General features: G+C 45.1%; 1 protein-coding gene across 3 annotated transcripts in view; it reads left to right on the forward strand.

The window, feature by feature from the left end:
- Positions 1 to 23,990, forward strand: part of LOC137521623 (oxysterols receptor LXR-beta-like) — a 77,657-nt gene extending 53,667 nt beyond the window's left edge. For all 3 annotated transcript variants that reach the window (XM_068241120.1, XM_068241118.1, XM_068241119.1), the window contains exons 6-10: positions 2,701 to 2,924; positions 11,254 to 11,433; positions 13,910 to 14,009; positions 17,008 to 17,216; positions 21,873 to 23,990. In XM_068241120.1, the coding sequence (XP_068097221.1) occupies positions 2,701 to 2,924; positions 11,254 to 11,433; positions 13,910 to 14,009; positions 17,008 to 17,216; positions 21,873 to 22,019 (860 nt within the window). In that variant the 3' untranslated portion in view covers positions 22,020 to 23,990. The remainder of the gene's footprint in view (positions 1 to 2,700; positions 2,925 to 11,253; positions 11,434 to 13,909; positions 14,010 to 17,007; positions 17,217 to 21,872) is intronic.
- The last annotated feature ends 1,460 nt before the right edge of the window (positions 23,991 to 25,450 follow it).

A 25,450-nucleotide genomic window follows, 5' to 3' on the forward strand; every position in this document is an offset into this window, starting at 1 on the left:
CAGGGATGTGCTGGGATGTGGTACTGCATAGCAATGAGCTGTGGCACTACAGGAGACGCACTATGATGTGGCGCATAGAGATGCACTGTGATTTGGCACTACAGGAGATACAGTGAGATGTCACTGTACGGAGATGTGCTAAAATGTGGTGCTCACTGAGGTTTGGCTTTGTAGAGATATGCAGGGACATGCACTGAGATATGACACTGTACTTGTACAGAGATATAGTGCTACAGGGGAGACACTGATATGCACTGAGTAGTGGTGCTACAGGAAATACGGTGAGATGTGACACTGTACAGAGATATGGTGCCACTGGAGACACACTGATATGTGACATTGCACTGATGTGCACCGAGTTGAGGTGCTACTGGAATATGGTGAGATGTGGCACTGTACAGAGATGTGGTGCTACAGGAGACACACTGATATGGCATTGCACTGATGTGCACTAGGAAATACGGTGAGATGTGGCACTGTACAGAGATGTAGAGCTACAGTAGACACACTGATATGGCATTGCACTGATGTGCACTGAGTAGTGGTGCTACAGGAACTACGGTGAGATGTGGCACTGTACAGAGATGTGGTGCTACAGGAGACACACTGATGTGGCATTGCACTGATGTGCACTGAGTAGTGGTGCTACAGGAATACGGTGAGATGTGGCACTGTACAGAGATGTGGTGCTACAGGAGACACACTGATGTGGCATTGCACTGATGTGCACTGAGTAGTGGTGCTACAGGAAATACGGTGAGATGTGGCACTATATGGAAACTTGTGTTGAGTCCTGTGTAAATGGCAGCGATGTTCACTTCGTTCTCTGGGCACATCTCCAGAACATTATGTCTCCTCACTGGCTGTGACCAACTGCAGCAAATAAATGAAATAATCCTGGATTGTTCAGTTCAGCACACAGACACATTACAGGGCTTCTCCAGGCAATCTTGCCCCGCAGCTGACCTGTGATGGCCATCATTTACTTCTACAGGAGACGAGTGGGGTCATTGTGGAACTTGAATGACACATTGACTTCTTATTCCTGCAGTGTCATGCTGCTGGAGAGGCAATTAAATAACAGTGCAAACAGCTATCCCAGTCAAGTAAAACTTCATTATTCGATATTAGATCATAGTCACAGTGGGGATTCAGGGAATCTCTACTACTAGTCAGTCAATGCTAATTTTGCTCATTTGAATATATATTTAATGTAGATTGCATGCAGATCGGAACTAAGCCACGGACCTCCACGATACGAACACCTAAAAAAAGCATAATTGCAATTAGCAAAAAAGAAAAGGACCCTTGTTATGCATTGTTCGCAGTGTGTGTGGGTTGGGCTTCATGATCCAGTTTTGAGAGGGGTTGTTGAGAATAATTTTACGGTTAAAGGGAACCTGAGGTGAAAGACAGACATCCTGAAGGCCTATTTATGTGTTTAAGGGCCCATTTCCACTATCGCGAATTCGCATGCGTTTCGCATAGCAATACAAGTGAATGGGACTGTTTCCACTTGTCAGGATTCCTTTGCGTTTTTCTGTGCAGAAAAAATTCGCATGGCAGAGCCATCAGAATTCGCATACCGCATACCGCTATGCGAATCGCATACAATGTATTTAATAGGAAATTCGCATGAGGTTTGTGTATGCGAATTTTCATGCGAATTTTCATGCAAATTCGCATAGAAACAATGGAAAAGCACACCAGCACTGCCATGGTTAAATTCGCATACATCATCATCCATGCGGATTCGCATAGAAATTCGCATGAAATTCGCATAGACATATTTACCGCGGCGATTCGCACCGCACAAGTGGAAATGCAGCCTAAACCATGCACATTACCTGGCTGTCCTGCTGATCCACTACCTTTTTTAATACTTTTACCTATAGACCCTGAACAAGCATGCAGATCAGATGTCTTTGACTAAAGTCTGACTGGATTAGCTGCATGCTTGTTTCAGGTGTGTTACTCGGACACTATTGACCAGATCAACAGGACAGCCAGGCAACTGATATTTTTTAAAAGGAAACAAATATGGGAGCCTCCAGATGTCCCTCACTCCATATGTACCTCCCTCTCAGATTCCTTTTAAAGTTAACACTTAGGCATAGAGGTGAGGGTTAGTTATTTAAAAAAAGGGGGATAACGGCAGCCAGGCCATTTTCACTGTACAGATGGGCTACTCTGCTCCCTGCATATTGTGTCCTATGGGAGGGGGGCAGAAGGAGGATTTTCCACCTCAGCAGGTTGCTGAAGAGGCTACTGATACTGAAGGACACTTGTACACACAAGACTGTCACCTGAAGCAATCCCTTTGTGTGATGAGTCTGCTCTGTGTATGAGGTTCTGTGTTTAGCTGGATTATCTATGTGCATCTGTGAGGAATTTCTGTTAGGAAGTCTGTGTGTTCAGTAATATGTATAGCCAATTCATACACTGCCAGATGGTCATGACTAATGATTAGATTTGTTGCTGAATATGCAGAAATTGGCCCGTGTTTAACCAGCCTCAGGCCAAACAAAATGTAGTTTGAACCTTGAAATGATTAGGACTGTCAAACAACCCTGCTGGTTTCAGGCCTGCTTCTGGCTGTCCAGCTGTGTGCTTGCAGTGTGTGCTCCAGCCCTGTTTAGTCACTTTCTGTCATATGAAGACTGGCAGCTGACTGTGTGACCCTGTTGCACTTCCTCACAGGCGTCCTGTCTGAAGAGCAGATCCGGAGCAAAAAAATCAAGAAGCAACAGCAGCAGGAAGAGGATGTGGTCCGAACCTCTACAGTGCTGATTCCCCCCAGCCCCTGCATGCTGAGCCAGGATATCGTCCAGCTCACTCCTCAGCAGGAAGAGATGATCCAGCAACTGGTATCTGCCCAGCAGCAGTGCAACAAGAGGTCCTTCAGCGATCAGCCCAAAGTAACGGTATGACCCCTGGCAAGGCCTTGCATCATGTGTATTGGCCTACCAGTTTTACAGTACTTATGACTCCGTTAAAGTTGACCACTGATGCAAAAGTCTTATAATTCTGCCCAGCTACACCTGCTATTCACACACGCTTGTTGCGATGCATCTAGGTGTAGGAATCCTCACCTGTCCACTATCACAAAAAAATTTAAAACTTAAAATACATGAAAGAAATAAATACTTCTAACGGAATACCTTGGGGTGTCTTCTTTCTAAAATGAGGTCATTTGTGGGGTTCCTATACTGCCCTGGCATTTTAGGGGCCCTAAACCGTGGGGAGTAGTCTGGAAACCAAATGCCTCAAAATGACCTGTAAAATCCTAAAGGTACTCAGGACTTTGGGCCCCTTAGCACACCTAGGCTGCAAAAAAGTGTCACATGTGGTATTGCTGTACTCTGGAGAAGTAGTATAATGCTTTTTGGGGTGTATTTTTACACATACCCATGCTGGGTGGGAGAAATCTCTCTGTAAATGACAATTTTTTTATCTTTTTTTTTACCCACAATTGTCCATTTACAGAGAGATTTCTCCCACTCAGCATGGGTATGTGTAAAAATACACCCCAAAACACATTATACTACTTCTGAGTACAGCGATACCACATGTGTGACACTTTTTTGCAGCCTAGGTGTGCTAAGGGGCCCAAAGTCCTATGAGTACAGTTTGGATTTCACAGGTCATTTTGAGGCATTTGGTTTCCAGACTACTCCCCACGGTTTAGGGCCCCTAAAATGCCAGGGCAGTATAGGAACCCTACAAATGACCCCATTTTAGAAAGAAGACACCCCAAAGTATTCCGTTAGAAGTATGGTGAGTTCATAGAAGATATTTTATTTTTTGTCACAAGTTAGCGGAAATTGATTTTTATTGTTTTTTGTCACAGTGTCATTTTCCACTAACTTGTGACAAAAATAAAATCTTCTATGAACTCGCCATACACCTAACGGAATACCTTGGAGTGTCTCCTTTCTAAAATGGGGTCACCTGTGGGGTTCCTTTTACTGCCCTGGCATTTTAGGGGCCCAAAACTGTGAGGAGTAGTCTAGAAACCAAATGCCTCAAAATGACTGTTCAGGGGTATGAGCATCTGCAAATTTTGATGACAGGTGGTCTATGAGGGGCCGAATTTTGTGGAACCGGTCATAAGCAGGGTGGCCTCTTAGATGACAGGTTGTATTGGCACTGAAGTGCAGGAAGCGCAGGATGTTCTCAAATCGTGTCCTGGACATGGCAGCAGAGAACATGGGCATGTGATGTATTGGGTGCGTAGACCAATAAGACCGCAATACATTCTTTTTGACTAGACCCATGTTAAGGAGAAGGCCCCAAAAAATGTTACGTTCAGAAACTTGGAGTGGTTTCCACCAAAAAGGCTGGGCATGGTAGATTCTTGGATTGGCGGTTGCATATTGTGTGGCATAACAGTTGGTCTCAACCACAATTAAGTCGCAGAGAGCAGCAGTGATCAGAAAAAAAATTCTGTCACTGCGGTGGGGCTGGTGAGGGTTTGGCTGGGTGATCAGAAGCTCGCAGGGGGCAGATTAGGGCCTGATCTGATGGATAGGAGTGCTAGGGGGTGACAGGTGGTGACAGGAGGTCATTGATGGGTGTCTCAGGGGGTGATTAGAGTGGAGAATAAATGCAATCAATGCACTGGGGAGGTGAGCGGAAGGGGGCTTAAGGGGGATCTGAGGGTTTGGCCGAGTGATCAGGAGCCTACACGGTGCAAATTAGGGTCTGATCTGATGGGTAGGTGTGCTAGGGGGAGATGGGAGGTGATTGATGGGTGTCTCAGGGTGTGATTAGAGGGGGGAATAGATGCAAGCAATGCACTGGGGAGGTGATCGGGGGGGGGGGTCTGAGGGTGTGGGCGGGTAATTGGGTGCCCGCAAGGGGCAGATTAGGGTCTGATCTGATGTGTAGCAGTGACAGGGGGTGATTGATGGTTGATCAGTGGGTGATTAGAGGGGAGAACAGATGTAAACAATGCACTTGGGAGGTGATCTGAGGGCCGGTCTGCGGACGATCTGAGGGTGTGATCAGGTGATCAGGTGCCCGCAAGGGGGAGGTTAGGGTCTGATCTGATGGGTGGCAGTGACAGGGGGTGATTGATGGGTGATCAGTGGGTGATTACAGGGGAAAAGAGATGTATACATTACACGGGGGTGGTCTGGGGAGGATCTGAGGGTGTGGGTGCAGTGATCAGGAGCCCCCAGGGGGCAGTTTAGGACCTAATCTAAAATATAGTGTTGACAGATAGTGACAGGGAGTGATTGATGGGTAAGTAGGGGGGTGATTGGGTGCAAACAGTGGACTGAGGGGGTGACTGGGGGGAGGGGGGGTGTCTGAGGGGTGCTGTGGGCGATCAGGGGGACGGGGGGGGGGGGCAGTATCAGTGTGTGTGTGTGTGCTTTTACTAAAAGGGCTGCCTCCTGCCCTGGTGGTCCCTCGATCACTGGGACCACCAGGACAGGAGGCAGCCTGCATAATACTTTGTTAGCAGCAGATCGAGGGTTAACAACCCACCGGCGCTGCTAACTGGCCGGTGGGTTGAAGTTGTGGGTGGGCTGAGCCTAATGCCAGCGGATGCGCACAATTCCCGGCTGCTCAGTCCCCCAGGTACCACCGCCGATCGGCGTTACGTGGTCCTGGAGGTGCCACTTTGATGACACCCATAGGTAGTGGGCGGTCGGCAAGTGGTTAAAGAGGAACTGTCGCTAAAATTTTAAAATTTAAAACGCATACAAATAAGAAGTACATTTATTCCAGAGTAAAATAAGCCATAAATTACTTTTCTCCTATGTTGCTGTCACTTACAGTGGGTAGTAGAAATCTGACATTACCGACAGGTTTTGGGCTAGTCCATCTCTCCATAGGGGAATCTCAGCATGACCTTTATGCTTTATAAAGACATTCCCTGAAAAAGATTTATACCAAGATGCTGACCAGCCTCCCTGCTTACCATACAGTTTTTTTGGGCAGTTATTCCACAAATGAAGTTGGCACACTATCTGTATTTCTGGGTGCATCATAAAGTGGCACAGGCAATGCCACAAATCGACAAGGATACGTAACCACATGCCTTGATAAAGGGGGACCCTGCGAAGCCCCCGAAACAATTGTTGGACTATATTATGGCACAATAAAACAAGTGTATGCTGATACTCCTGGTGTGCTGATAATACTTGTGGACTCTCTTTTTTTTGGCAGTTGGACGGAGCAATTGCCATTCACTAAGTGCATTTTGAAAATAAAGAAATCCCTGTGAACCCCCCCATGAGGTGATGGGCTAGTCTAAAACCTGTCGGTTCTGTCAGATTTCTACTACCTACTGTAAGTGACAGCAACATAGGAGAAGAGTAATTTATGGCTCATTTTACTCTGGAAAAAAACGTACTTCCTAATTGTATATGTTTACATATATTTTACATTTTAAAGCGGAACTGTAGAGAGAAAATAAACACATTGTTTCACTCACCTGGGGCTTCCCCAAGCCCCCAGCAGCCGTCCTGTCCCGGGACGCTTCTCGACGAGCCTCCGTTCTCCCACTGCCAGCTACTTTCGGTTTCGCCACTGCGCCTGCGCAGCTTTGGCCACACGTATCCTTTCTTTGCGTTCCCTGCTATTGCAGAGGGGAACGCGATCAAAGGATACGCTTGGCAGGGCTGCGCTGGCATCGACTTACAAGTCGAGGTACGGGACGGAGCTGTGGCGAGAGAAGGGAGGCTCGGGCAGGACTGGCGTGGGACAGGACAGCTGCTAGGGGCTTGGGGAAGCCCCAGGTAAGTGAAACAATGTGTTTATTTTCTCTCTACAGTTCCGCTTTAAGATTTTCACGACAGAGGTCCTTTAAGTGTCATTAGTGATTGACAGAGCATCTTGCAGCTTTTCTGTACAGCAATTGTTCTGAAATGGCCATCCTCTGTGAAGAATAGGGATGATGAGCGAGAGGTACTCTGCTTTAGGAATTACTCACAATAATAGTGATCAGGTGAGATCAGTCCAATGCACCTGATCACTGGGGAAGGACCAACTACTCTGTGCACTTGATTTTTATACAAGATGATCACAAACAAGATGTGTGCAAAGCTTTAGTGACACAAATTTTTTCAGTGACGCAGTGCAGAAAATGTGCCAGTGCTACATGACTATATAATAGCAATAACAATAATCCCTAGATGTTATCTCGGCGCTTGCCAAGAAGATATGACCCTGTAGCCTTGAACTTTGAAAACAGCCTTCTCTCTGGAGAGCAGTAAAAGGCTGTCAGTGTTTATGGTGCAGGCTTGCCGTGGAAGGAAATAGTTGTATTTAAATGTTTGGTTTCATTCTTCTCTGTGTACTCACAGGCTTAAGTGTTTTACCCTCCAGCTTTAGCTGTGGCTCCAGATAGGGCCAATGGTGTCACAGATTCACTTCATCTTGGGAAAGATGTGGCACCATTCAATTGAATAGAGTGCCTGCTGTATTGTCTGTGCCACAGAGTAACTGGGACTGGACCGCACACTGGGGCAATGCTGGGAAAACTGGAGCAATGGTTAGATTCCAGGCATTATTGACTTTACTTTCCAGGATGCATCAGCAGCCCAGATTTGGCACTCTATACAGCTGGTGATGTGGTTTTAGCATGTTTAAAACAATACTGAGATCAGGGTAGTTAACTGAAGTGAGAGGTATATGGAGGCCGCCATATTTATTTCCTTTTAAGCAATACCAGTTGCCCAGCAATCATGCTGATCCTTAATGCTGACAAAACTGAGGTTCTTGTTATCGAGGGCCAGGGCTCAACAGCAAAGCAGCCCCAGTCTCAACCAACACCGGATAGGGAGCTCAGACCTGAACAACTCAGACTATGTGCGCAGCCTGGGAGTACTGATTGATGGGAAATTAAGCTTCAGGAATCTCAGCTGTTGTGAAACATTCCTTCTTTCACCTAAGGAATATTGCAGGGATTAAACACCTAATTCCTTCACAGGATCTTCCAACCCTAGTTCATGCCTTCATCACATCAAGGTTAGACTACTGCAACGTCCTCTACACAGACCTGCATAAGAAAGACTTACGCCGCCTGCAATTAGTACAGAATGCCGCAGCAAGGCTAACGAGCCAACCCCGCCATTGCCACATAACACCAACCCTGAGCGCACTCCACTGGCTACCGATAATATGGAGAATCCTGTTTAAAATTGGCTTACTGACATTCAAATCCTTGCACAATCTGGGCCCTGGATACCTGAAGGACTTGTTGCAACTGCATCACACCCCCACAATCTCAGATCAAAAGGACGTAACACCTTGGTCACCCCCAGAGTCCACCTCAAAACCTTTGGAGACAGAGCCTTTTGTCATGCTGCCCCTACACTTTGGAACTCCCTGCCACACCCAATCAGGACAGCTCCATCCCTGGAAGCATTTAAGTCTAAACTGAAAACCTACCTCTTCAGTCTGGCATTCATGAACATCTGACTATCTCCTCTGTAACACAACCCAGCCTGAAACCCTGTATTAATCTGAGACACAGCTATGCGCTTTGAATCCTATGGGAGAAAAGCGCTTTATAAATGTTATTGTATTGTATCCTCTGCCTCTAATCCTTTGAGCCATAGACCCTGAACAAGCATGCAGATCAGGTGATTCTAACATTGTCCGATCTGACAAGATTAGCTGTGTGCTTGTTTCTGGTGTGATTCAGACATTACAGCAGCCAAATAGATCAAAAGGACTGCCAGGCAACTATTTTTTTTAAAAGGAAATAAATATGGCAGCCTCCATATTCTTCTCACTTCAGTTGTCCTTTAAGTCAATTTTTCAGACTGGAAGAGGCAGGCTTGCTGTGATGTCTTTTCCTATTACCCTCCCATTCGCTCCTCTGAAGGTAATTTAAAGGGGTTCTCTTGCACTTTTAAAAAACAAAAACTGCCACTTACCTGTGGCTTCTATCGGCCCCGTGCAGCTGGAATGTGCCGCGCCATTCTCCTTCGATCACCAGTGTAATTATTCGTCTTAACTAGACGAATAGAAGTGCGGCTGCGCGATTGTGGCCACGCGCATGCTCGCCAACCGCGCGTCAGCGGGAGCTTACTGCGCAGGCGTAGTACAAAGTTTTCCTGTACTACGCCTGTGCAGTAAGCTCCCACTGACGCATGCGGGAGCGAGCACGCGCGCAGCCGCACTTCTATTCATCTAGTTAGAGGAATAAATACACCAATGCCGGCGGTGGGGAACGGGTGATCGGAGGAGGACGGCGTGGCACATTCCAGCTGCACGGGGCCGATAGAAGCCCCAGGTAAGTGGCAGTTTTTGTTTTTTAAAAGTGCAAAAGAACCCCTTTAAGCTAAAAAGTGAAATCCTTTAATAGAGGGAAGCTTCTGGAAAAGCTTCTTGAACTTGGTGTTCCAGCACTGGAACCCTCTGCATCTACCCAACAAAGTTATGTCATATAGATTGATGCAGCCACACTCTAGTCTGTGTACATTCGTGGCTGCACTGTGCAGGCGCCACTCAGCCTAAACCGTTTCACAGAGCCACTTGTGCACAGCTTTTTCCTCCATCAGTGCTCCTTTTCACAGAGCTGGGGGGACCTGTTCACAGGCGGGAGCGTGGATGCAAAAAGGGGGTCCATGTGACCAGCGGTGGGCTACAGGAGGATCAAAGAAGACTCTATAGCAGGGGATTGATCTACCTGTAGAGTACAAGGACTTCATGGTAGATCCTGACCGCACTACATTTTCCATTCTGTACATACAATTTTGCTCCTAAAATTGTACATAGGTAGACCATTTTGACTTGCTAATTTCGAAAAAAATGCGGCCACCTCTGCTCTAAAGGATCCAGAGGCTTCCCTCTACTGTATCTCATTTTTCCTTTTTTAAAGTCATAGGTGATGGGATTGGATCGGTTAATTTTGGTGCAAACTGCAGCTATCGTCCTTTTGCACCACCATTGACACAATGTTAATTTGCAGCTATGGTGCGCCAAGGGGTAAATTTTGTTGCGAGCGCTCAGCAATGACATAGCTGAACGCATAGAATGGTAATGAGTTCTGCTACATTGTAGCTAAACTTGTATAGGGGTGTGGATAGCATTTCCAAAGGTAATAAGTTTGGCAATACTGTAGCCAAACTGGCATACCGCTGGGAATGGTAGATTAATTTGAGGGGAAAGGAACGGGTTTGGCTAGCAGAGCCCTGAAGGATAGTGTAAAAAGGCAGCAGGGAGGAAGGTTAGTGTTAGGCATTGGAGAGGTTCATGCTAGGTGTGGATGGGGGGGGGGGGGGGGGGGGGGGGTAGGTTGGTGTGAAGAGAACGGAGAGAGGTAAGATATAACACATACGGGGAGTCCCCGGTAACTGAGATAGGGGCTGTAGGTTAGTTTAACCTGAATCTGTTCTTAAGTTGGGGCCCTGTGCCATCTCTGTCCCCTGTACCTCCTCTGTGCCTCCAGTGTCCCCCTCTGCGTCACCTCTGCCCTTTGTACATGCTTATACAAGTTTAAAAGCCACTTTTTCGAATTTTTTTAAAATCGATTTTCTCAAAAACTACAAGTTCAATTTGAATTTTTTTTTTTTACTTGTTCGCACAGAATCCTTGCCATTCGTATTGGCGGGTCGTACGTAAGTCAGGGACTTCCTTTATTATAATTAGTAATATATTGCACTTAAAGGCACAATGATCATAAGTGTAGTCTAATAGGAGGAATGTGATGATGGGGCCGGGGGAATGAGAAGAGGAGCAGACAGTGCACAGAGGTGTGTGGGTCCCGCATGAGCATATACCTCTGCGCTCACCTTAGGCCTTGACTCTGGTCAGGAGTCCTTTAACTTATACTGGGCTATAAAACTGTAGCCAGTGTATAATACAGTATGTGCATTCTGCTACCATAGACTTATGCCTGGTACACACAATGCAGTTTTCCGTCAGATTGGACCCGTTGGAACTAATTGATTCTACTGTCAATCATTTTTGTGTGATCAGAAAATCGACCCAAAAAACGATCAGAAATCAGATCAGACCTCACGAAAATAATCGATTCGACCTGATGGAAAATTGCATTGAGTGTAACCAGGCATTAAAACAAGTAAAATGTTTGTGGTTTGTGTGCCTTTAAATAACTGCATACATGCACAGGCAGACTGATTGTCACTAGTGAATGGAGTGCTTGTCACATGTACACTGGCTTCCTGAGACAATGTTGTCTTATCACTTTCATATCCTCATTTGGTTTCAGTAGAGCTGAGCTTGCATTTCTGCCATTGACTGTGCTTTCTCTGTCTCCTTTCTCTCCAGCCATGGCCTCTCGGCACTGACCCCAACAGCAGGGAAGCCCGCCAACAACGCTTTGCTCATTTCACCGAGCTCGCCATCATATCCGTGCAGGAGATTGTGGATTTTGCCAAACAGGTCCCTGGATTTTTGGAACTGTCCCGAGAGGATCAGATAGCACTTTTGAAGGCATCTACCATTGAGGTTAATTGCTTTAGATTGGTTTACTTAAAAGGCAACCTAAAGCATAGTGAAAAAACTGTTTTATTTACCTGGGGCTTCTACCAGCCCCCTGCAGCTGCCCAGTGCCCATGTAATCCTGAAACCGTCCCCTGTCACAGCTAAGTTTTGTTTTTGGCAACTGGCCAGACACCAGGCCATTGCAGCTGCGCGGTGCTGGCCGCTAATGTTGCCGCCCTGCGCATGCACAGTACGAGATTTCTTCATGTGCAGGACGGCGGCATGAGCGAGGACCCCCTCGGCCAGGGCTGCTCAGGCGTAGTGCCCCGGTGACTAGTCAGTTGCCAAAAATGAAAGTTAACAGCGGTGGGGGACTGGAGAATCATACCAGGACGGCGTGGGAACAGGGGGGGGGGGGGGGGGGGGGTTGTCCCAGTTAAGTGAAACTTTTTCTTTCCTCTTTTTTTTTTTTTTTGTCACTTTACTTTAGGCTCCCTTTAATGCACATTTAATAGAAAAAAATTTGATTGGCCCAATTCCGGGCTGCAATCAGTTTGTAACAAATTTGCATGCAAACTGGCATTATTAGCATCCCGGGGACCATCTCTAGTTGTAACTGAGGTGTAGAAGACTGGATGAATAGAGATGACATGAAATAAAGATGGCTGCAGGAACGATAGTGGTTTGTTGGTTGCATTAGGTCTAGTTTACAAGGACAGATTCCTACAGCTAAATGCCATGTTGTATCATCCTACAGCCTTTCCTATGTGTACTGTAAAGTGGTACTGGCTAAAGATCCAAGCTTTTCAATGAGTAGGTGGAGTATTGTAGCCACTCCTCTTTAATTGTACCTAAAGGGGAAACAAAATGCTCCTAGTGGGTTGATAATTTGGGAGGGGTAAGCCTCTTCAGAAGGATTCAGAAGCTTCCCCCTCTTGAAGTATCCCCCCTAGACTCTAGGGGGAATACTTCAAGAGGGGGACGGTTCTGGAGGCACTTTATATGCAGGGGGTAAGGAAGGAGGTGGAGCAGTGCCATTTGGAACTGAAGCAGCTTGAAGTGGCTTCGGGCCCCATTGCCATCCACGAATGGCTACACTTGGTGAAGATGAGTGTGGGAGGGGTTCACAGAGGGAGGGTGAGTATGGGAGGGGTTCGCAGGGGAGGAGGCTATAGTTAAAGGCCAGAGCTGTGGAGTCAGTACAAAAATCATCCAACTCGGACTCCTCAGTTTATGAAACCACCAACTCTGACTCCGGGTACCCAAAATGACTCAGATTTCTTAGTCTAATACTTACCAGGGCTGTGGACACTGTACAAAAATCATCCAACTCAAACTCCGACTCCTCTGTTTATGAAACCTCCAACTCTGACTCCAGGTATCCAAAATTACTCCAACTCCACAGCCCTGGTTAAAGTCAACTCCAATAGTTTTTCCTTAATTGAATTGAACCTTAAGTTATGGTAAGCTTTTTCATCATATACTAAAAGTGACATGATGAGAGAGCCTAGTTATTTGTGTGCTTGACACACTTTTTTTTTCCCCTTTTACTGCCTGAAAAGTTAACATTTGGGTATGCTAATAGCAGTTTCTCTTTAGTCTTACTATAGTGGAACCCTCACTGATAATTACAGTCATAAAACTTTTTCCTGGCAAAGAACAGCTTTTGTGTGCAGTGGATAGATAAAGTCAATAGTTCATATTTTTTACTTTGGGACACAGACTGTGCCATTGAGCATATTAAATCTGTTTAAAGAGGAACTCCAGTGAAAATAATGTAATAAAAAAAGTGCTTCATTTTTACAATAATTATGTATAAATGATTTAGTCAGTGTTTGCTCATTGTAAAATCTTTCCTCTCCCAGATTATCATTCTGACATTTATTACATGGAGACATTGTTACTGTGGGCAGGTTATTTAGCTGTTTCTAGCTGTTCTGTCTGTTACAGACAGCTAATAACAGCTATTTCCTGTCTGTGAACATTGTTACATTGTGGCAGTTTGCCAGCAGTACCGCGGTATTCAGAGGTTCTTGTGGGAGGGGTTTCAGCACAAAATCAGTCACACAGCGCCCCCTGATGGTCTGTTTGTGAAAATCATTGTTTTTCTCATGTAAAATGGGGTATCAGCTACTGATTGGGATAAAGTTCAATTCTTGGTTGGAGTTTCTCTTTAAGTTTTAAAACCTAAAATAACCCCCCCCCCCCTTCCCCCCATTAAATACAAGCAGTCATTACTGTGATTGACTCACAGTGATCACGGTCGAATGGCAATTAAATTGTGACAGTGGAACAAGCAAACAAGCAGGTTACAGTGTTACAGCGTCGGCGAGGATGATGGGAGCGGTGTGCATGCCGCGAATGCAGAAGTTGAAATTACAGGCTGTAGTTTTCAACTAGCCCGGTTTGGAAGCGGTTAAATAAAATAAAATTGTGATTTTACCTTTTAAGTAACCAGATTTCTCTTCCTCATATATGTTCTCTTTTACTGCGCTGACAGATAATGCTGCTGGAGACAGCAAGGCGCTACAATCATGAGACTGAATGTATAACTTTCCTGAAGGACTTCACCTACAGCAAGGATGACTTTCATCGAGCAGGTGAGATATGCAGTTATCTGGCTTAAAGGACAACTGACCTGAGAAGGATATGCCATATTTATTTCCTTTTTAACAATGTACATTGCCTGTCTGTCCTGCTAATCCTCTGCCTCTAATACTGTTAGCCAGAGTCCCTGAACAAGCATGCAGATCAGGTATTTGACTGCATCTGCCGCATGCTGGTTTCAGGCGTCATTCAGACACTACTGATGCATGAAAGATCAGCTCTGATTGCTGAGCAACTGGTATTGTTTAAAAGGAAATTAATATGGCAGCCTCTATACTCCTCTCAGGTCAGTTGTCCTTTAAAGGATACCACAGCCCAAAGGCTGGGGTAAAATACATGCTGCAATGCGTAGGGAATGAAAAGCGCATGCTTACCTCGTTCCCTGCCGTCGGCCCCCACTCGTCTCCTACAGCTGCCGGTACCGGCCGACTCTCCTGACCTTTAACCCGGACATGCTACGCATGCACAGTATGTCCTATAGTTTTCCCTTCTGCCGTCGCATCATGACAGCAGAAGAATAAACACTCCCAGCGTGTGCCACTAATAAAGCTAGCGTGAGATGCTAGCTGGAGTGGCGCTAGGAGCGGCGATTTGGAGAGTGGGGAGGGGGAGCAATCTTTTGGAGCATTTGTACATAGATGCCATGACATCTACCGTATTTTTCGGAATATAAGACGCACTTTTTCTCCCCCAAAAATAGGAAGAAAAAGTGCGTCTTATATTCCAAAGGCAGGGAATCCCCGACTTCAGAACAGCCCGCCGATGCCAACCGCCGATCGGCCGCATTGTCGGGGACTCCCTGCCTTGTCCCCCTGTGTGGTCTGCCGGGTCCCGCTCCCCCGGTAACAATAACTGCAGAGCAACTCACCTTTCTATGGATTCCAGCGCTGTGTGCTCTTCTGTGTGGTCCTCCGCCTCCAGCATGTCAGCTACACCTGTAAATGAAAAGTTAGCGCAGAGACGCTCACCTACTCGGCAGCGGCGGCACGATCTGCAGACATCTTGGTCCCGGGCGGCTTCCCCTAGTGACTGCTCCTGCTAATGACTCATTGAGTCATGGGGAATGACTCATTGAATCATTAACAGGAGCCGTCACTAGGAGGAGCCCCGCAGCTTCCCCTAGAGACGGCTCCTGTGAATGATTCAATGAGTCATTCCCCATGACTCAATGAGTCATTAGCAGGAACCGTCACTAGGGGAAGCCGCCCGGGACCGAGATGTCTGCAGATCGTGCCGCCGCTGCCGAGTAGGCGAGCGTCTCTGCGCTAACTTTTCATTTACAGGTGTAGCTGAAATGCTGGAGGCGGAGGACCACACAGCAGACTACACAGCGCTGGAATCCATAGAAAGGTGAGTTGCCCTGCAGTTGTTACCGGGGGAGAGCGTCGACATGGGGGGGGGGGCAGAGGACAGGATGGGGACTGGGGGGGGGGGGCACACAAGTGGACATGCACAGGAGGGGGCACACACAGGAGGACAGGAGGGGGACACAGGGACTGGAGGACCACACGGGGGGGGGGGGGGGCTGAAGTGGACACAGAAACACACACAAGGGGGGCAGGAGGGGACACACACACACACACACACACACACGGGTACAGGAGTGGACACAAGGGGCCTGGAGGACCATAGAGGGGGATGAAGGAGACACACAGGACATGAGGGGACACATGGGGTAGTAGGACCACACAAGGTGGCAGGAAGGGATGCCACACACAAGGGGACAGAAAGGGACACATAGTGGACACAAGAGGACAATGGGGAGAACATGTACTGTACAATACGCTCCTGGAATATGGACGCACCAGGTTTAGTATATATTGTATACATTTTTTTCCCCAGATTTTTGCCCTCTAAACCTAGGTGCGTCTTATATTCCAGAGCGTCTTATATTCCGAAAAATACAGTATGTTAATGCAGCACATAAATCGCCACATTCATATAAGCATTTAAGCACACCCTAAAACGGGGGAAAAAACATACTGCAGAGAGATCTGCAGCAGCGCCATGCATATAACTTACTCTGGCACGGGATTAGCACTTTGAGCTGCGGTTTTCTGTCCCGAGCCTGACTTGATATTACCGCTAAGGAGGTTAATTACAATGCAAATAAAGTTACGGTACATTAAAAAGGCTGCAATATGGCAACAGCCTACTGGTTTGAGCCTCCCTGGCTATTGTTCATGCAAGGCAGCACAATATATCGTGCAAATTAATTCCTTATACAGTGCACATAAAGTAACAGCTAGCCAATCACTGCTGAGTATGTAAAGTAGAGGACCTGATGGGGAACAGGCTGGAAATGACTGTTATGGCCACTCCCCTTTTTCCTATTGGTCACTCAGTATTGAAAAATGCAATGTCTACCAATCAATAGAAGTCCACATAATAAATAGGAACTCACCCCGGAGCAGTGCTTTTCAGCGCTGCTAGATTTGGGCGCAGCCAGGGCCTCCATAGACTACTAGGAATCACTCCTATTGCAGCGCTCAGTGAGTAACGTTGGGTCCGTCAGAAGACGGAGCCGAGGTTGCTTAAAATACACTATAATTCGGCCTCCAGCAATCGCTGGAAGCCAAATTATTTCATTCCCCCACTATCCATGTCGGCCTGGAGGGGGAATAGTATTTAAACCGGCCCGGACTTGTGCAGAAGCAGGATCAGCCATATACCGCTGAATCCTGCGCCCAAGTCTACCGGCGCCGATTTCAAATGTACTCAACTCACCCATATCAGTACAAGATAGTCTCCCAGGATGTGAGGCTAATAGCATGCAACAGACAGCAGTGTCCATGAAATTGCGACTTAGAAGCCACCTGAGAACCCCTCCTTTCAGCTACAGAACATGATATATTAGGTTGACCTTGGTTTTATGGAATTTTGAGGTGATGGAAGAATTGTTAACCGGAGATAAACCACTTACGGCAATCAAGTGATGACAGTTACCAAGGCTGTCCAGTCAATGATTAATGTTGTTTCTCCCATACTCAGGGCTTCAGGTTGAGTTTATAAATCCCATCTTTGAGTTCTCTCGTGGAATGAGGCAGATGCAGCTGGACGATGCAGAATACGCCCTTCTCATAGCAATCAACATCTTCTCTGCTGACCGACCAAACGTGCAGAATCACCAGCTTGTAGAGAATCTCCAACTGCCATACGTGGAAGCTCTGCACTCCTACACTCGCATCAAGAGGCCACAGGTGGGTATGATGCCTTGTCACCCCAAAACTCTTACTACAAGTATGGATTATTCAACAGGCTGGCTTTCAGTACAGAACATGTTCACAGTATAACACTAGCGAATGTGTGGAAAACCTGGCATCTTCCAGAAAGAGGGAAAAATCATAGGAGAGACCAGGAGCCCCTTATGGTGTAGTATGTTATGCAAACTGTATAAATTAGACCAATAAAAGTGGTTCTCACAAATCCGAGTTGTGGAATGGCAACCACAGTATATAAGCTTTGGGTGTGAGGTATGCGATCACACTTGCGGATGTACATATCTTGAAATGGTTAGTCCGCTCTCCAGAAAAAGTGTAGTTAGGGTCACCAAAAGGGGAGGGAGACTGTTAGTGCCCTGAACTGATTACCACCCCCATTGTGGGTCGTAACGTAACTTGGGAGGGCTCTGCCCCAAAAAGTATAGAACACTTAAAACAGTTCGAATGGTAAAAGGAACTTTCCTCAGGATGATACATAGTTTAGGGGAAAAAATAAAAAGTTTATTTGACAACAACAAAAAAAATGAAAGACAGCACATTTCACGGGAGTTAACCTGTTACCTTAGGTCAGTAGTAGTGTCTTAGAGCAAGTAGTGCCAAATCTGGAGCACCTGTGTGGGTTGACCCCCATGCTATACATTGTCTAATTTGTAAAAAAAAAACTAAACTAAAACTTTTCTACCCTCAACCGTGGGATGCGAAAGTTTGGGCAAAGTTGTTAATCATATGATTTTCCTGTATGAGTCATTGGTTGTTACGATAAAAAATGTCAGTTAAATATGTCATACAGGTGACGCACACAGTGATATTTGAGAAATGAAATGAAGTTTATTGCATTTATAGAAAGTGTGCAATAATTGTTTAAACAAAATTAGACAAGTGCGTAAATTTGGGCAACACAAAAAAGAAATTAAATCAATATTTAGTAGATCCTCCTGCAGAAATTACAGCCTCCAAACGCTTCCTGTAGATTCCAATGAGAGTCTGGATTCTGGTTGAAGGTATTTTGGGTCATTCCTCTTTACAAAACATCTCTAGTTCATTCAGGTTTGATGGCTTCCGAGCATGGACAGCTCTTTGACTCACACCACATATTTTCAATTATATTCAGGTCTGGGGACTGAGATGGCCATTCCAGAACGTTGTACTTGTTCCTCTGCATGAATGCCTTAGTGGATTTTGAGCAGTGTTTAGGGTTGTTGTCTTGTTGAAAGATCCAGCCCCGGCACAGCTTCAGCTCTGTTACTGATTCCTGAACATTGGTCTCTAGAATCTGCTGATACTGAGTGGAATCCATGTGTCCCTCAACTTTGACAAGATTCCCAGTCCCTGCACTGGCCACACAGCCCCACAGCCCGATGGAACCACCACCATATTTTACTATAGGTAGCAGGTGTTTTTCTTGGAATTCTGTGTTCTTTTTTTCCTCCATGCATAATGCCCCTTGTAATGCCCAAATAACTCAATTTTAGTGTCATCAGTCCACAGCACCTTATTCCAAAATGAAGCTGGCTTGTCCAAATGTGCTTTAGCATACCTCAAGCAGCGCTGTTTGTGCTGTGGACGGGGAAAACGCTTCCTCTGCATCACTCTCGCATACAGCATCTCCTCGTGTAAAGTGCGTCAAATGGTTGAATGATGCACAGTGACTCCATCTGCAGCAAAATGATGCTGCGGGTCTTTGGTGCTGGTCTGTGGGTTGACTCTGACTGACTGTTCTCACCATTCATCGCTTCTGTCTATCTGAGATTTTCCTTGGTCTATTACTTTAAGCCTTAAAATTAAACTGAGCCTGTGGTCTTCCATTTCCTCAACATGTTCCTAACTGGGGAAACGGGCAGCTGAAATATCTGAGACAGCTTTCTGTATCCTTCCCCTAAACCATGATGGGGAACAATCTTTGTCTTCAGGTCATTTGCACGTTATTTTGAGACCCCAATGTTGCTACTCTTCAGAGAAAATTAAGAGTAGGGAAACTTGCAATTGACCGTCTTAAATACTCTTTCTCATAATTGGATTCACCTTCATATGTAAGTCAAGGGTCACTGAGCTTACCAAGCCAATTTGAGTTCCAATAATTAGTTCTAAAGATTTTGGAATCAATAAAATGACAACAGTGCCCAAATGTATGCACCTGCCTATTTTGTCTAACCTCCTTGGCGTTCGGGGTAAGCCGAGCAGGAGGTTTTCTCCGGCTCTGCTGGGCCGATTTGTTTAAATTTTTTTTTGCTGCACGCAGCTTGCACTTTGCTAGCTGCGTCAGCACACCGAGCGCCGCCGGGATTTCCTGATCGAAGCGGGCGGGGGGATGCCGCTGAGCAGCGGCTATCATGTAGCGAGCCCTGGGCTCGCTACATGATATAAGAAAATTTTTTTTAAAAAAAAACTGCTGCGCTCCCTCCTGGCGGAATTTTTTTATACCGCCAGGGGGGTTAAACAATTATTGCGCACTTTCTGTAAATCTAATAAACTTTTTTTCACTTTTCAAATATCACTGTGTGTGTCTCCTGTATGATATATTTAACTGACATTTTTTTATCATAACAACCAACGATTTATACAGGAAAATCAAGTCAATTAACAAGGTTGCCCAAACTTTCGCACCCCACAGTATGTATCATCCTTAAGTAATTTCCTCTTACCTTTTAAACGGTTTACTTTTCAGGGTCCTCCTTCCTACGATATAACTCTAAGAGTAGGTTCACACTTGTCCGTTCCAGATCAGATCCGTTTCAAACCGATCCGTTTTTGTAAAATTCTTTTCCCTCCCCGGTTTCATTAAATACCTTTTTGCAGCCTACGTTTTCAGTCTGTGTAGAGGCGTTTTCCTATTGCCCTTCACTACCCCTGCGTGTATCCGGATCCAGATGCAGTGCATGAAAATGCAACAGATTCGGACCTTCCGTTCAGGTTTTGAAAACGGGGTCCCGCTAACGCAGACGGATCCGTTTTTTGTTTAGGTACAGACGGCTGTTATTTTTAACATTGCTATTCCTGGCTCCGGTTTTCATCAGGTATTAAAAACGGAGCCACGGATACGTTCCCGGACCTAGTGTGAACCTATTCTTAGCCACACACAATCTGCTCATTGTAGTCAATATCTGTTTACCCTCATATTACATGGAGGTGGTAAAACTGGCCAATCAAAATTGAAGGAGAGAGTACATACCAAGCTTAATGCTAGGTACACTCAATACAATTTTCTGACAGATTTACTGTCAGATCGATTATTTCTAACAGGTCCGATCTGATTTCTTATTTGTGTCGTTTGTACCTAGCATAAGACAAGACAAATAACATTTATATCATGCTTTTCTCCTATTGGTCTCAAAGCACCAGAGCTGCAGCCACTAGGGAACATTCAGTAGGCAGTAGCAGAGTTAGGGAGTCTTGCCCAAGGTCTTCTTACTGAATAGGTGCTGGCTTACTGAACAGGAAGAGGCGAGATTCAAACCTTGGTCTCCTGTGTTAGAGGCAGGGCCTTTAAATATATATGAAAGCTAAACGGCTGTATCATCACAGAAGTTTAGGGGAAGGTAGGGAGCTCATTGCATCTCATTGACCATATCTGTTTAGTGAGAATACTAGCTGTAATGTAAAAGTAACAAAGGCAATTTCCTGGTGGCAAGGGTGTTGCAGAGCACTGGGGAAAGGTTGAGATGACCAATCGAGAAACCTCATAGGGAAATTCTGGTAACGTTATTGATTGTTGTTTCAACAGTTCTCAAATGACAGCACGGTTTAGAAATGTTAGGTTTCAAATAGGTTGTAGCGATAACTACGCCCACACTATTCAGCCAATTACAAGGCTTTAAAGAGACTCCGTAACAAAAATTTCATCCGGTTTTCTTCCATCCTACAAGTTCCAAAAGCTATTCTAATGTGTTTTGGCTTACTGCAGCACTTTCTACTATCACAGTCTCTGTAATAAATCAACTTATCTCTCTCCTGTCAGACTTGTCAGCCTGTGTCTGGAAGGCTGCCAAGTTCTTCAGTGTTGTGGTTCTGTGATGCATCTCCCCCCTCCAGGCCCCTCTCTGCACACTGCCTGTGTGTTATTTAGATTAGTGCAGCTTCTCTCTGCTCTGTTATCTTTTACAAGCTGGATAAATCCTCCTCTGAGCTGGCTGGGCTTTCACATACTGAGGAATTACATACAGGCAGAGCTGTCTGCACTCTGCAGGAAGAAACAGCCTGACACTTCAGTGGAAGATAGCTGCAGGGGAAAAGAAACACACAAATGATCTCTTGAGATTAAAAAGGAAGGCTGTATACAGCCTGCTTGTGTATGGATGTATTTTCTATGTGTGGACATACTGTACATCAACCTACTTCCTGTTTTGGTGGCCATTTTGTTTGTTTATAAACAAACTTTTTAAAACTGTTTTAACCACTTTTAATGTGGCGGGGAGCAGCGAAATTGTGACAGAGGGTAATAGGAGATGTCCCCTAACGCACTGGTATGTTTACTTTTGTGCGATTTTAACAATACAGATTCTCTTTAAATTGTAGAGGGTGCTGTGATTGGAGAACTGCTCCCTTTGAGGTTTTCCCTTGGGTCACCTTATCTATATAGCTCCAGCGGTGGATCACTCGTGTACCGTAGTATTTACAGCTGCCCTCTCTTTTCTACAGGATCATCTGATGTTTCCGCGTATGCTAATGAAGCTGGTCAGCCTGCGAACTCTCAGTAGCGTTCACTCAGAGCAAGTGTTTGCATTGCGCCTACAGGACAAAAAACTGCCACCCTTATTGTCTGAGATCTGGGATGTTCATGAGTAGAGGACATCAGCCGAGATGACAAGAGACCACTTTCTCCATGTTCTCATGCTTGCTCAGCATTGACCCCAGATCTGTATACAGACTGTACATCAGAGATGTCTGAGACCTTCCTGGCCCTGCCTAGGCCACACGGGGAGACTTTGAGCATAACCCCAAAGGGGTTTTCTTTCCCAGGAAGCCACTGCTCGGCCAGAGACTGATGTCAAGGTGGAACCAGTAAACAGCTTTACAAAGACTTCTACAGAGAAGGCCCAAGTTGGCCTGAGGGGAATATATCTCCTTTTTTTCTTCAGGCTTAAACCACACAAGTCCTGTTTCTCAGGAGCCAGTTAGTTCTAGGTGGAATGGAATTATGACTTAGAAGTGGGGTTCAGGTCCCATAGACAATGACTTTTATAATGTAGTCCTCTTGGGCTTGGATCTGGAGCTCTCCACGCAGCAGTGGTTATTGGACGATCACCTCAGCGCTAGTTGTGCGTTAGATGTAAATGTACAGAGATGCTTTAGTTTCCTTCTGTGAGGCAGTGGCACGACGTCTCACTGACCCCACTGTAGTATTTTCTTATACAGGGAATTTCAAGGGTGGGTAAATGTTGTGTTATGAGGTTGGCTACCTCGAGAGTCAGATGTTGCTCTCCTTGATTCAGTGAAGCTTCTATCACAAGGACTAGAGCGATAGACATCCCCTATCTATCAGTGAATGCGATACTGCATCTTCTGCTTCCACCAGCCAGGTCTTAATTTCTTTCCCCTTGGCGAATCTTGCACTTGATTACCCCGCTCCTATATTTTTATTATAATGCACTTACAGATCTTTTGTGTTTGGCACTTACACTGTACAGTGGACAGTTGTCCCAGGAAGTTGACCAAAGTCTGTAACAGTCCACGATTGACAAAAGACGACAGATTCTGTGATGCGGAGATGCTGTAGCTCGACTGCGGCTTTTCTTCACAGTATTATGTATAACTAAAGCACAGGGCACTTCATTGGCATTACTCTGTAGTGTAGACACTGACAACCCACTTCTATGCAGTTGTCCATCCTATTCGGGAGACTGGACAACACCTTGAAAAGGTAATGACCGAAAGCAGAATCCCAGCCTTAAAGTAACACTGAAGCAAAAAAAAAAAAAAAAACTTATGATAGAATTAATTCAATGTGTAGTACGGATAATTAATAGAACATTAGCAAAGAAATGGGTGATATTTTTATTTTCAGTTATATAGCTTTTTCTTTATAACCTTGCATCATTCTCTAATATTTACAAACACTGCATTTTAACCTATGAAACAGAGCAAAGCTAATGACCCTTTGAACTTCCTGCAGTAAAATCATATCTGAAGTTGTCTTTCATTGTTTCTTTGATGTATATATACTTCTGAAAATAGCAAGGTGGCCAACTATATTAGTTGGAGAGCTCAGAGAAGCTCTTTTGCATAGTTAACAAGTGAAGTTTCTTAACTCTTCCTGTACTGGAAACTATACGAGACTCTTTTCTTTGCTACTAATGCTATATTTCTTAGCTGTACTACACATACAATTCATTATATCATAAGTTTATTTTCACTTCAGATTCCCTTGAATTCTGGTGTCCATATGTAAGTGGAATTGTAGTTAAATTCCATTGGTATTATTAATGATGGAAGTTTATTTTTAGCAATCCCTTGTGCTAGCAATGTAATCAGACAGGGATCAGTATTGGTCTATGGAGCAGTACATAAAAGCAGTTTGGGACTAAGCTTTACTTGTAAGCACAATGCTTCTAAAAGCTTAGTCTCTGACACACCCCCTTTCAGCTTCTGCTCAGTGATAGGGTGGGAGATGTGATAGGAGGAATGGAGGAAATCATAGCAGACAGGCCTGTAGTGCTACAGGCAGAACATTCATTTATGATCTCTATGGATGCCTATGATGCTGTATGGAATTACATTGAGGGACGTAAAGAATAAACATTCTGCTATTGTAAGTAACACAGCTGTGTTCATCTTTTATTGCAAGTTAAGGTGAAAATGTATTACTCTATTCAAATGAAGTAGTAGACTGATGGAAGCAGTGTTAAGCCGCGTACACACATCCAATTTTGATTGGCTAATGACCAATTTTCCCAATTGCAAGTAATATGAACGCTTACCTACAGAATCTGCTCATAGTATTCCCAATCTGTTGGCCCTCATACTATATGGAAGTGGTAAAATTGGGTGTATGTACCAGACTTTAGTTTCTGCTTGCCTGATCACCTGACAGCACAGTGATGTCACTCCTTATTCCTGGCCCCTCCCATTACTCATGAGATCCCATAGACTTTCATTGCCTTAGGGTCCTTTTACTCTTAATCCATTTACGCTTGGGTATGCGTTTTTTTTCATAGCAATGCATTGTGAAATAGCTTTCAGTTAAAATGTGTTAAGTGTGAACTGTGCTATAGGAAAACATGGACATTACTTTGAAAATCAGTTTAATTTCAGCTATAACTAAGAGCAACTGATTAAGTGTAAAAGGGCCCTCAGCGTTACCCTGCGGTAAAAAAAGGTTAAAGCAACGCAATGGAAACGCTCTAGCGTGAAAGTGGCCTACAAGTATTGGAGGCAGAGGATCAGCAGGACTGCCAGGAAACTGGTATTGTTTAAAAGGAAATAAATAAGGCGGTCTCCATATCCCTCTCACTTCAGGTTCCCTTTAAAGGACAACCGAGGTGACATGATGAGATAGACGTGTATGTACAGTGCAAGGCACACAAGTAACTAGGCTGTGTTTCTTTTTTTCTTTCTCTGCTTGAAAGCGTTAAACATCAGGTATGATAGTGACAGTTTCTGTGGGGTCGGGATTGGGTCACACTATAGCATAATCCTCACTGATAAGGAATTACAGCCATAAAACACTTTCCTGTCAGTAAATGGCTTCTGAGAGCAAGAAATAGATAAATAGGGTCATTAATTCATAGATTTGAGCTCTGGCATACTTCAATGAAGGAGTCATTGAGCAGAGAGACAATGAAACTGAAAAATGAAAAACTCATTTTAAATATAAATTAAAACGGTGGGATATCTAAAATGTCATTTTCAGGAGGAGGATAGATGCAATCAGTTTATTTTCACCTTTGATGTCCTTTAATGAAAAGTTACTGCTAAGAGGTGCCCCAATTTTAAGACCAAACTGGTAGTTTAGTCTTGTTTAGGGATATTCCTTCTGGGGCATGACCACTGGTGCTGAGACAGATGGAGGTGTGAGACATGCCTCCTCTGGTTCTGCAGAGCTATCGGCTTGATTGGAAGATTCACATAAAGCATTTTTTTTATGTTGCCTTGGAAATTGAAATACCTGGGGGTGGGACTTATTTTTAGGCACAGTGCTGAAAGTGTTGGAACTTCCCTATTGGGCAAGCCCTTCACCGAGCTGCTGCAGGCACAAGTGTTGTCTAACTCTTTATTCA

The sequence above is a fragment of the Hyperolius riggenbachi genome, chromosome 6 (genome assembly GCF_040937935.1).
Source record: "Hyperolius riggenbachi isolate aHypRig1 chromosome 6, aHypRig1.pri, whole genome shotgun sequence".
Lineage (NCBI taxonomy): Eukaryota > Metazoa > Chordata > Amphibia > Anura > Hyperoliidae > Hyperolius > Hyperolius riggenbachi.